We start from the raw sequence: 13,829 nt of genomic DNA on the forward strand, positions 1-13,829 counted from the left end.
GATGCTGCCTGACCTGCTGCGCTTTTCCAGCAACACATTTCCAGCTTAGAGGATCTGAGCTATAGGGAGAGGCTGAACAGGCTGGGGCTGTTTTCCCGGAGCGTCGGAGGCTGAGGGTTGACCTTATAGGGGCTTACAAAATTATGAGGGGCATGGATAGGATAAATAGGCCAAGTCTTTTCCCTGGGGTCGTGGAGTACAGAACCAGAGGGCATAGGTATAGGGTGAGAGGGGAAAGATATAAAAGAGATCTACGGGGCAACTTTTTCACACAGAGGGTGGTACGTGTTTGGAATGAGCTGCCAGAGGAAGTGGTGGAGGCTGATACAATTGCAACATTTAAGATGCAGTTGGATGGGTATATGAATAGGAAGGGATCTGGGCCAGGTGCTGGCAGGTGGGACTAGATTGGGTTGGGATATTTGATCGGCATGGATGGGTTGGACTGAAGGGTCTGTTTCCATGCTGTACATCTCTATGACTCTAAATCAATAAGAACATTGCAATCAAAATTCTGACTACTCCCTGCAGTTAAAAAACGATTCCCAACAGGTCTGGCCACCTAGGAATGACTTACATTACATTGTTTCTGGAAATGATGTGATCACTACATTGTATCTTGAGTGGCATGTGACTGTGGGGGAATAGCTGTGGGTCATCCTGTGGACGTTACTGACTGTAATGTGAAACTTTTGAACTGCATAAAGGAAGGACTGGTCTTTTTGTTCAGAGAGATCTTTGACATGGCTTACGGAGCCGTGTGAATTATGTTAAGAGTTTTTCAAGAAAGCTTAATGAAATTTTGATTGTTCACAGAGGTTGGCATGTTGCAGTTGCATCAAGGGCTTAAGAATCTCAATGAAAAGAACTTAACAACCTAAGACCTTCTTCTTCACTGTCAACCCTCCGGCTGATCTGTGTTATTCACAAGCTTACTTATCATCCCTCTACACTCTCATCTGTATCATTTATATATCACGAACAATAAGGGACCCAGCACAGATCCCTATGATATGTCACTGGACAATGGCTTCCAATCACACAAGCAACCTTCAAACACCACCCTTGTCTCCTACCACACTGCCAATTTTTGGATTGAATTTGCCAAGTTATCCTGGGTCCCAAGGGCTTTTACCTTCTTTACCAGTTTCCTATGTGAGACCTTGTCAAAAACCTTGATGAAATTCATAAAAACATCAACTGCCCTATCCACATCTGCACATTTTGTCATCTCTTAAAAAATTCAGCCTGATCTTTTGGACATGACAACTGTCTGACAAAGCCATGCTGACTAAATATGATCAAACCTTGCCTCTCTAAATGGAGAATAACTGTCTTCAGAATTTTCGCCAATAGCTTCCCTACCACAGATGTGAGACTTAATGGTCTAGAGTTCCCCGGTTTACCTCTGCCACCCTTCTTATAAAATGGAAGCACATTACCTGTCCTGCAGTCTGCTGGCACCTCCCTGTGGCCAGAGACGGTTTAAAAATTTGGGTCAGAGCCTCTAGAATTTCTTCCTTCCAGTTTTATCTAGTGCCCACTCTCTCACATTGCTTTGTTTGGGGTTTGCACTCTCTTTAGTTGTTTGCAGTGTTTTATCTGGTGTGAGCACTGTCTCACTTATATAGTGTCTGCATTCTCTGTCTCTTACAGTGTTTTATCCTGTGTATGCTGTCTTGCAGTGTTTAACTTGCTGTCTTCTATCTCTTGTGGTTTATTGCCCATTTCTAATTGCCCAGAAGGCACTTAAGAGTCAACCACATTACTGTAGGTCTGGAGTCACAAACCATCATCTCCCAGATCACACACAATCTCATCACCTAAGGGGATCTCCCACCCACAGCTTCCAACCTCATAGTTTGGGAATCCCGTACCGCCTGATTCTACCTCCTACCCAAGATTCACAAGCCCGACTACCCTGGCCGATCCATCGTCTCAGCCTGCTCCTGCCCCACTGAATTCATCTCCATCTACCTCGACACTGTCCTATCCCCCTGGTCCAGGAACTCTCCACATATGTTCGGGACACCACCCACACTCTCCACCTCCTCCAAGACTTCCGTTTCCCCAGCCTCCAACATTTCATCTTCACCATGGACATCCAGTACCTGTACACCTCCATCCGCCATGACCAGGGCCTCCAAGCCCTCTTGTTTCTTCCACTCCTGACGTTCCCACCAGTACCCTTCCACTGACACTCTTTATTCGTTTGGCTGAACTGGCCTTCATCCTCAACAATTTCTCCTTCGAATCCTCCCACTTCCTCCAGACAAAAGAGGTAGCCATGGGCCCCAGCTATGTCTGTCTCCTTGTTGGCTACATGGAACAGTCACTCATCCAGAGTTACACCGGCACTACTCCTCCCCCCCCCCCCCCCGCCCCCCCCCCCCCCCCCCCCCCCCCCCCCCCCCCCCCCCAACACCCGACCAAACCCAACCATACCCTTTCCTTTGCTACATTGATGATTGCATCGGCGCCACTTCGTGCTCTGAGGAGGTTGAGCGCAATTCATCAACTTCAACACATTCCACCCAGACCTTAAATTCACCTGGACCATCTCTGACACCTCCCTCCCTTCCTGGACCTCACCATCTCTATAAACGATGACCGACACAACACTGACATTTTTTACAAGCCCACTGTCTCCCGCAGCTACCTGGATTACACCTCCTCCCACCCTACCTCCTGCAAAAATGCTATCCTGTATTCCTAATTCCACCGCCTCCGCTGCATCTGCTCCCAGGAGGACCGGTTCCACCATAGAACACACCAGATGGCCTCCTTCTTTAAAGACCACAATTTCCCCTTCCACATGGTTGAAGATGCCCTCCAATGCATCTCATCCATGTCCAGCGCCTCCGCCCTCGAACCCCACTCCTCCAACCGCAGCAAGGACAGGGCCCCCCAGTCCTTACCTTCCACCTTGCCAACCTCCGCATAAATCGCATCATCCGCCGACATTTCCACCATCTTCAAATGGACCCCACTACCAGGGATATATTTCCCTCCCCACCCCTATCCGCTTTCCGCAAAGACCATTTCCGTCTGCTGCCACTGCAGGAATTGCAAAACCTGCCCCCCCGACCTCTGTCCAAGGCCCCAAAGGAGCCTTCCACATCCATCAAAGTTTCACCTGCACTTGCACACGTCATTTATTGTATCCGTTGCTACCTTCAGTTTCCTCTACACTGGGGAGACCAGATGCCTTCTCGTGGAGCGCTTCAGAGAACATCTCCAGGACACCTGCACCAATCAACCTCACCACCCCGTGGCCGAACATTTCAACTCCCTCTCCCACTCTCCCAAGGACATGCAGGTCCTGGGCCTCCTCCATCGCCACTTTCTCACCATCCGATGCCTGAAGGAAGAACGCCTCCTCTTCTGCCTCAGGATTTGTCAACCTCCATGGCATCAATGTAGACTTCACCAGTTTCCTCATTTCCCCTCCCCCATCTTACCCCCAGGAAGCTCGCAGCCTCACTCCTGATGAAGGGCTTTTGCCCGAAACGTCGATTTTCCTGCTCCTTGGAAGTTGCCTGACCTGCTGTGCTTTTGCAGCACTACTCTAATCTTGACTGTTGGCTAGATCAGGTAAGGATGGCAGATTCGTTCCCTAAAGGGCTTAGTTCTTTATTAGTGAACCAGATGGGTTTTCTTCTCCTGACAATCAGCAATGGTTTCATGATCACCATCAGACTCTTAATGCCAAATTTTGTTTTACTGAATTCAAGTTCCACCATCTGCAGTAGCAGGATTCAAACACAGGTCCTTCAAACATTACCTGGGTCTCTGGATTAATAGATCAACGATAATACCACTAGTCATTGCCTCCCCAATGTTTATTTGATATCTATGCTCTCGTTCTTTATCTGGTGTCTACTCTCTCAATTTTTATTTGGTGTGCAATGTGTCTCACGCTGTGTTTTATCTGTTGACCTCCCTCTTAGTGTATTTTTTTTATGTCCCTAGTGACGTAAGTAAATTGCAGATTGATATAGGTAGGTTGAATGAGTGGGCAAAAATCTGATAGATTAAGAACAAAGTGCAGAAAATGTGAAGTTCCGAGGTGCATAGAGATTCTAGTGCATGAATCACAACATATCCTTTATGATGAGAGAAATTAAATATATAAGTATGGATGTTACGCTTCCATTATACAGGGCATCTTAATACTATGTCCAGTTTTGGCCTCCTTATTTAAGTTAGGTAAGTTCAGAGCAAGCTTACAAGTTTGAGACCAGGAGTAAGTGGTTGTTTTATAACGAAAGGTTGGACAGGCTGGGCTTGTTTTCACAGGAATTTAGAAGAGTGAGGCATGACTTGACTGAAGTATAAAGATCCTGCATGGTCTTGACAAGATGGATGAGAAAATGTTTCCTTTTCTTTGTGAATCCAGAACAAAGGGGCATGTTTTACAATAAGGATTCTCCTTTTAAAACAGAGATGAGAAGATTTTGGCTTCTCTCAGCAGGTTGTGCAACTTTGCCTCAGAAGGGGACAGAGGGGTGGGATTAAATATTTTTAAGGCAATGGTAGCTAAGACTTCTGTGAGGCAATGAACATAGGAATCACATGTTGTGGGAATACAGATAGTTCTTCCACAACATGGTGGATATGTTCTTGTGCAACTCTGCATGATAGAAAAATTGTGCTTTAGCAACAGCGCTTAAAGTTTTGGCGAGGTAATCACATTACAGCCAACACACGTTTTAAAGGTTTGCACTTCAGAAATATTGTCCCCAATTCGTCAATCACGTTACAGCAAATTGACGTTAATGAAACATGCACTATAGCAGACCAATCTGGAGATGGGAATGTGCAATTCAAATGCATATAGATCAGTCATTATCTTATTGAATAGCAGAGTATGCTCAAAAGATCAAATATGCCCTTCATCATGAATGAAGCTTGTGGGCCAAGGGGACTGAGCGATAAATGGAAGGGGGTGGGGAGAAGAGAAGGTAACTGAGAGTGTGATATATAGATGAAGGTGGGGGTGATGGTGGTAGGTTGGAGAGGAGGGTGAAGCAGATAGGCAGGAAGAAAGATGGACAGGTCAAGAGGTTGGTGTCGAGTTGGAAAGTTGGATCTGGGATAAGGTGGGGAGGAAGGGAAATATAAAAACTGGTGAAATTCACATTGATCCATGTGGCTAGAGGATCCCAGAGCAGAAGATTAGGTGCTCTTTCTCCAGGTGGCACGTGGTAAGGGTTTGATAATAGAGGAGGCCAAGGACTAGCATTTATTGCCCTTAGGGCAGTTAAGAGTCAACCACATTTCAGTGGGTCTGAAGTTACGTGTAAGTCAAACCAGGTGAAGTCAGCAGATTTTCCTCATTAAAAGGACATCAAGATTGTTGTTTTCTAAAAAAACAATCAAGAGTGATTACATAGTCACCATCAGACTAGCTTTTTATTCCAAATTTTTGTCAAACTCATATTTTGCCATTTACCATAGAGGGGATTTGAACCCAAGTTACTAGAATATTAGCCCTGAGGGGGTCTATATTACTAATCTGTGGACATGAATACTGCATCACTGCCTTCCTGACAGTGCTCAATGATTAATGGTGCTGCATCCTCAATGTGCTCCTCTACATATTGAGATCTGTACCACCTAGGCCTAGGTATGAGAAAAGACAACACTTTGTAATCTTACTGCATCTTTGCTGTCTCAGATGTAGCCTGAGCATCTCTTTCAAGGTTAAGGTTTTCAACTCAAGGGTCTTGGAGAATGCTAATTCCATCACTATACTCTCACTGCTAAGCCAACAACAGGTGGATTATGGTCCAAGAGCTAAATACCATCTATACAGTGAACTGGCTACTGGGTCATAAATGATCTCTTCACAAGGAGGCACCAGGATTAACCCAATGTTTTCAACAAAAGCAAAAATTATACAAGCCACCTTAAATCGGAGTCCTCTTATTGTTGACTCTTCAGTCATCAAAACCAGTTTCTCCTTATAGGATAATTTAAGAGAATTGCCAGTGAGAACATTATTATTAAGTGCAACTGGATAGCACCATCAATGATGTTTTCCATTACTTTACTGATATTCTGAATAGATTAGCGTAGTGGTAATTGGCTGGGTTGGATTTGACCTTACTTTATGCACTGGATATACTTGAGCAATTTTCCACATTGCTGGGTTGATGTCAGTGTTGTAACTATACTGAACAGTGTGTCCAGGAGGATATAATGACTTAGTCATATAGAACAAAAACAGACCCTTTGGTCCAACCAGTCCAATTCACCATCATCCCAAACTAAACTGGTTCCACCTGCCTGCACTTAGCCCAAACCTTTCTTATTCATGTACGTATCCAAATGTCTTTTAAACATTATAACTCTACCCACATCTTGGAAAGGCAAATCAGGACAGGACTTATACACTTACACCTTGGGGTGCAGGTTCACAGTTCCTTGAAAGTGGAGTCTCAGGTAGATAGGATAGCGATGGAGGCATTTAGTATGCTTTCCTTGATTGTCAGAGCATTGACTATAGGAGTTGGGAGATCATGTTGCAGCTGTACAGGGCATTGGTGAGGCCACTTTTGGAATATTGTGTGCAATTCTGGTATTTCTCCTATAGGAAGATGTTGGGAAACTTGAAAGGGTTCAGAAAAGATTTACAAGGATGTTGCTAGGGGTCGGAGGATTTGAGCTATAGGGAGAGGCTGGGGCTGTTTTCCCTGGAGCGTTGGAGGCTGAGAGGTAACCCTTAAGAGGCTTACAAAATCATGACGGGCATGGGTAGGGTAAGGTCTTTTCCCTGGGTTGGGAGAGTCTAGAACAAGAGGGCACAGGTTTAGGGAGAGAGGGTGAAGATTTAAAAGGGACTTAAGGTGCAACCTTTTCACACAAAAGGCGGTGCATATATTGAATGAGTTGCCAAAGGAAGTGGTGGAGGCTGATTTAAAAGGCATAAAGGATGTGGGCCAAAATGCTGGCAAGTGGTTATAGATTAATTTAGGATATCTAGTCAGCATGTCCGTTTCTGTGCCGTACATCTCTGACTGCAGTGGTTCAAGATGCAATGTATGCACAGTGCAGCATTGTTAGGGTTTAAATGCTGGTCAAAAGGAGATTTGTACCATGCCATTGGTGCTTGCAAATTGAACACTGCCACTAGCCTCTGCACTATTGAGATGTCAGTGACCCCCAAAAAAAGGGAATGCTTGCCAAAAGTAATCCATTAACTTGTGAAACATGCAAGGGTGTTATAGGAGACAGAGACCATCACATGTAAGTATAAACACTGAATGTGATGAAAGATCGAATGTGGGCGGCACGGTGGTTAGCACTACTGCCTCACAGCGCCTGAGACCCGGGTTCAATTCCCGCCTCAGGCGACTGACTGTGTGGAGTTTGCACGTTCTCCCCGTGTCTGCGTGGGTTTCCTCCAGGTGCTCCGGTTTCCTCCCACAGTCCAAAAGATGTGCAGGGTCAGGTGAATTGGCCATGCTAAATTGCCCGTAGTGTTAGGTAAGGGGTAAATGTAGGGGTATGGGTGGGTTTCGCTTCGGCGTGGACTTGGTGGGCCGAAGGGCCTGTTTCCACACTGTAATGTAATCTAATCTAATCGAATGGCTCTGGGTCTGGGATGGAAAGGGGGTTGAAAGACTGCAGGCTCTGCCTTTATAATATACTATGTTGTTTACTCAATCAGCATGGCACCTTCATACTGCACATGTTGAAGCTAAAGCTGAATGCAAAATGGCAACATGAAGGAGCAGGTGCAGTCCTCATCTTCAGTTGAAAATCACAACACTAGGTTATAGTCCAACAGGTTTATTTGAAGCACTAGCTTTCACAGTGCTGCTCCTTCATCAGGTGGTTGTGGAGTATAAGAGCACAGGACACAGAATTGAAAGCAAAAGTTTACAGTGTGATGTTACTGAAATTATATATTGAAAAAGACCTGGATTGCTTGTTTAGTCTCTCATCTTTTAGTTCCAGTTCTTTCATATTTAAATCCCAGAACTCCCTTAAAGTTACACTCTCAAGTGAACTTTAACAGTAAGTGCCATGTTGGCCCAGATAATGCATTGAAGGTGTTAGGCTATCTGTGCCCCAATGTTCAGAGTGATTCTAATCTAAAAAAAGGGGATTTACAGAATCTTACCTGGATTCATGCAGTTTTTGAGCAAAATAAAGTGTAATTCTGCAAACACAAATTCACCCCACAAACTTATATGTGGGTGTGCATATGCAGGGCGGTAGGAGTATCAGACAGTGTGTGTGAGGGTAATGGGGTATAATTCCGTGACAGGGATGGTACATTGCTGAGACCGAGCAGAGGCTACAGCAACAGATGAATGGACACCGCACAACAATCAACGGATAGGAGTGTCCCCTCCCAGTCGGCGAGCAGTTCAGTGGTCCGGGACTTTCGACCATGGACCTTTGGGTGACCATTCTCCAAGGCAGACTTTGGGATAAGCTATAACGCAGAGGCTGATAGTCAAGTTTGGCACCCATGGGGAATGGCCTTAATTTGGACCTTGGGTTCATGTCACACTACAGGTGATCCCACTGCACTACATGCGCACATTCCTACAGACGCTGGCCCTCTCATACGCTCACAGATACACTTCCCCCCCCCCCCCCCCACCCCACACACATGCATATAAGTTTGTGGTGTTTACTTGTAGTTGCAGAATTACATTCTATTTTGCTCAAAAACTATATGAATCCAGCTAAGGTTCTGTAAATCCTTTTTAGATTAGAATCAGTCTGAACATTAGGGCACAGACAGCCTCACACATGTTCAATGCATTATCTGGGCCAACATAGGACCTATTAAAGTTCACTTGAGAATGCCACTTTAAGGAAGTTCTAGAATTTACATATGGAAGAATTGAAGCCAACATGCCCATTCTAAAGGATAAGAGACTTAACAATCCAGGTCTTTTCAATATATAATTTCAGTTACATCACATTAAACTTTTGCTGTAAATTCTGTGTCCTACGATCTTATACTCCACAACCACCCAATGAAGGAGCTGCGCTCCGAAAGCTAGTGCTTCCAAATAAACCTGTTGGGACTATAACCTGGTGTTGTGTGATTTTAAACTCCTTAACAGCAGTGAGTTCCAGATTCCCACCATCCTCCAGGTGAAAACATTTTCCCTCATATATCCTCTAAACCTGTGCCCTTACATTAAATCAATGCCCCCTCCACCCTGGTCAGGATTATCCTCTTTTTAATGAATTGTTCTGTCCCATAGCTTACCTGATAATGCTGCTTGTACTCGATTTCTGATGTTCTTCTGTTCCTCATAGCTTCATCCTTGATGTTAACTTATGTCTGCCTGGAACTGGACTGCAGCCCTGGTGCCAGACCTCCCGACTTTTATTTAAGTTGCAACAGAAGACATGATGTAATGCCACAGCTATTTCTGCTCCAAGTCTTCACATTTCCTCCCAAATCCGGATGGAGTACTGTACTCTATAATGTACCAGTGTTTTATACAGGCTTATCCTAATTTTATTTTGTATTCTGCGTTCCCATTAATACAACCTAGGATTCTGTATACTTTTGATTGAGGATAAGCCATCTTCATCCACTGTAGTCTATTAGATGTAGGTGTACATGAACAGCATGATTTCCAGGATTCTAAGCCAGCGACAGAGAAATAATTCCAAGACAGGATAGTATATGCAGCTGGTGCTGTTTCTATGTATCTGCTACCCTGTCTTAGGTAAAGGCTGTGGGTATGGAAAGCATTATTGCAGAAGCCTGGGTAGTTTGCTGCAGTGCATCTTGTGGATGAAATGATCTGCCAGAGGAAGTGGCGGAGGCTGGTATACTAATATGTAAAAGGCATTTGGTGGGTATATGAATAGGAAGGGTTTAGATTTCCATACCCACAGTCTTTACCACGTCGCAGGACAGTATAGCAAATCCATAGCAACAGCACCAGCTGCATTTACCATCCTGACTTGGAATTATATTGTTCCATCGCTGGCTTGTAGATGGTAGACACTGGCGTAACTGGTCGATCGAGAGAATGTTTAAGGTGTGGGTGTAGACCAACCTCCAATCAAATAGGCTGCTTTTGCTGGATGGTGTATAGCTCAAGTGTAGGTGGAAGATGCACCCATTAACAAACATGGAAAGCTATTTTTCACACTCCTGTCTCATGACTTCTTAACTATAGGTATAACTTATCTTTAGTTACTGTCAGATCTGTCTTACAGTTCAGATGTTAAAACTGACGCTCCCATTTGCCTCCTTTGCTGGAAGTAAAAGAGCCCACGTATGATTTTATAGAGAGTTAATCCTGGTGACCCAGCAAAGCAAAGTCATAGATAAAAAAAATCCTCTGGTCCATATCACATCATTGTCAGTTAGAATGTGCAGATTGTTCTGTTGTAACACGTGTTTCGTTAATGTGAATTTGCTATAACGTGATTGACAAATTGACACACTGTTTCTAAAGTGCGAACTTTTAAAGTGTGTATTGGGTGTAATGTGATTATATCACCAACACTAAGCGCCGTTTACAAAGCATGATTTTTCTACACATGGGGTGGCACAAGAGCACACTCAGTGTTGTAGAAGAACTACCTGTATTCAGAAATTGATGATTTTATGATTCAAAGGTGTAATAGATATGGAGTTAGATCAAAGGCTAGTTATAATCTCAACAAATGGCAAAACAAGCTCCAAGGACTAAATAGCCCACTCCTGTTTCTAAGTTTCATTCCCACATTCCTTTGATTCATTTTTTTGTTGGTTCAAAGTTATATGCAACAATCCAATTTGATTTCCACATAGGGAAAAAAAAAGATTAAAAATGTGCATTTCTGTTTACTACCAAATTTACTTCCCATCTCTTCTTGCTGGTAGGTGTACAACAAGATGGGGTTTTATTACTAGCTATAAATGCTTTTATGGCAATGTCTGATCCTAGGTAACCATTCCAGGAAAAGAGCTTTCAGACACACTACCCAGGTACACATTAACCACAATCATTTATGACATATCTTGGCAAAGGAGACAATATCTTTCAGTAATCTAGGAGAAAAAAAAAGTTTAATAAGATAGTCTCAAACTAAATGCCCAATGCTTTAGAATCATAGAACTTCACAGTGCATAGGGAATTTCCTCAAAAGCAACACCGTCAAATATACTTACATGATTAAAATCAGATTATGAAAAGAAGCGTTTGGGATTAATTATCAGAATTCATCTCCTTGAAAAGAATTTGAGTGATGTATACAAAGACAAGCCACTGTGTTTCTGAAGCTGTATTTTATCCACTGATAAAGATTTGTCTCCCAAACAATATGGTTCTCTCCAAAGCTTGTGCCAGCTGATGGAAGTACAAACGGCACTTGACTTTTAAACTACAGTTCAACAAATTTTGAAACAAAACACCACGATCAGATTGTTCAAGAGTCTCTTGAAACAAGCTAGCAGAAATTGCTGTCGTGCGATGGATCTCTCACTACAATAAAGGTGAGAAAGCAAATGGATCAAACCACACGAACTTACTTGTGGCAGCATTCAAAAAGTTTTTCTCCCCAAAATAGCAGTTTCTAGGAGTTGATCACTTCTCCAAGCAAAGACATTTAAATATTAAAAAAAAACAAAGAACGATTTAAAAAAAAAGTTCAATCCTCATAACGAGTCATTGGAGCCAAGTTGAAGCATTCAATGAACATCGTACGATCACTGTTCCAGCGATCAGTCAATTTAAAAATAACAACCGGAGATTCCAAAGATAAAATGGCGTTTGGGGATCGGCCACATGGGGGAAACAGGGAAAAGTGCTTTTTGCGCGCCCTTTCTTTGCACCATATGGAATTGTGGAAAAAATCTCACCAGAAAGCAAAACGATTTCAACAAATTCCAAAGGGAGCTGATGAAAAGAGATTCAATGGTGATCTAAACCGGCAATGAACGTTCAAACGACCAAAAGGTCCTAATTTTTAAAAAATATAGAAAACGACATGGTATTATGTTCGAAAGGCCATCATGGGGCAGTACTCCAGACTAAACAACAGGTAACAAGATTAAATCATGACAACAGAGAAAATGGTTTTCTAGCATTTTAACATAACAGGCAAATCATAATCATCAGATGCTGCTTTCTGTGGTTCCAAGCGCCATTTTAAGAACAAGGTGGAAAGTCGATCCTGAATCTGGCAGAAATGCTTCTCTAGATGTGATCAATCATAGTCCCTGTAAGGGCGACTTCCATAACTACCACCGCCGCTGCCGTAGTAGTATGCTCCTTGGTTCCTGTATCCAGCCGAGTAGTTGTCCCGCTCTCCTGGATCGTAGCGGCCTCCGCCGCTGTAGCCGGAGCTCCTGTCAGCATCCCAGTAACCGCCGCCGCCGCCTCTCCTCCGGTTACTGTAACCGCCTCGGCCTCCACCGTAACCACGGCCTCCTCCCGACTTCTTCTCGGCGTGACCCACTCGGATCTGACGCCCGTCGATGGATTTTCCGTTCATGGCCTGCAGCGCGTCCCTGGCGTCGTCCGGGTTCTCGAAAGTGATGAAGCCGAAGCCGCGGGAAGCCATGGTGTCTCTGTCCTTAATCACTTTCACCTCAGCGATCTGGCCGTACTTGGAGAAAACCTCTTCCAGGGATTGCTCGTCTGTGTCGAAGTTCAGGCCGCCGACGAACAACTTTCCGTCGTCGGACATGGTGAGGGGATTAGTGCGCACTCGAAGCTGAAAGTGCAGGAGCGGAGAATGGCGCCGATCAGTCAGTCAGTCCGCACAAACAGACAAAGAGGAAGCAGAGAGCGGAAATAGCCTCATTTCAATGGCCGCAAGAGAAGATGGCCGTCTCTCCCACCCCTTTCAATTCGGGGGCTCGGCTAGTTCTTAAAGAGCAGCTGTAGGTGAATAAATAAAAACCACTGACCAATGGAGGGAAATTAGCCTAATTTGAGATCCCAGTAAATTAAGAACAGGATTAAGCGATCAGGACATCATATCAAGCACTCAAAGCACAAACGTGCTCCTTTTTACGCTCTGTCCCACGTTTCAAATCTTTTCCACATGGCTTCAATATCACCCTCAGCAAAAAATTATGTGTAGAACACTTTAATCACATTTCCTTATAAGGCGCTTCGCAGAAGCAATCGTCAAACTGTATGACGAGATACAGTGCTTTTAAAGCTAACATAGATTTTGTTTGAACAATGAAGGGTTATGCTAACAGAGCGGGTAAGTGGAGCTGAGGCCACGAAAAGATCAGCCTTATTGAATGGCGGAGCAGGCGTGAAGGGCCAGATGGCCAACTCTTGCTCCTAATTCTTATATATGAACATTATACTCCCTCCAAGGCTAATATACATCTTTCCTAAGGCAAAACAAGGACTGCAGATGCTGGAAACCAGAGTTCTAGATTAGAGTGGTGCTGGAAAAGCACAGCAGGACAGCGGCATCCAAGTAGCAGGAAAATCGACGTTTCGGGCAAAAGCCCTTCACCACACCTAAAGGGTGGTGACCAGATCTGTTCACAGTACTCCAAGTGGGTTCTAACCAGAGGTTTGTACAGCTGGAGCATAACCTCTGCGTCCTTACACTCCAAATCTCTAGATATAACCATTCCCTCCGTGACTACCTGGTCAGGTCCACGCCCCCCTACAACCCACCCTTCCTTCCTGACCTTCCCCTGCCACCGCAGGAACTGTAAAACCTGCGCCCACACCTCCTCCCTCACCTCCATCCAAGGCCCTAAAGATGCCTTCCACATCCATCAAAGTTTTACCTGCACACCCACCAATATCATTTATTGTATCCGTTGCTCCCGATGCAGTCTCCTCTACATTGGGGAGACTGGACGCCTCCTAACA

General features: G+C 44.4%; 1 protein-coding gene across 1 annotated transcript in view; it reads right to left on the reverse strand.

Moving 5' to 3' along the window:
• Positions 1 to 11,030: 11,030 nt before the first annotated feature.
• Positions 11,031 to 13,829, reverse strand: part of LOC122540171 (29 kDa ribonucleoprotein B, chloroplastic-like) — a 26,587-nt gene continuing 23,788 nt past the window's right edge. Inside the window, exon 2 of the mRNA XM_043675508.1 lies at positions 11,031 to 12,735. Coding sequence (XP_043531443.1) covers positions 12,187 to 12,735 — 549 coding nt within the window. The 3' untranslated portion in view covers positions 11,031 to 12,186. The remainder of the gene's footprint in view (positions 12,736 to 13,829) is intronic.

Source organism: Chiloscyllium plagiosum, chromosome 3, assembly GCF_004010195.1.
Source record: "Chiloscyllium plagiosum isolate BGI_BamShark_2017 chromosome 3, ASM401019v2, whole genome shotgun sequence".
NCBI lineage: Eukaryota > Metazoa > Chordata > Chondrichthyes > Orectolobiformes > Hemiscylliidae > Chiloscyllium > Chiloscyllium plagiosum.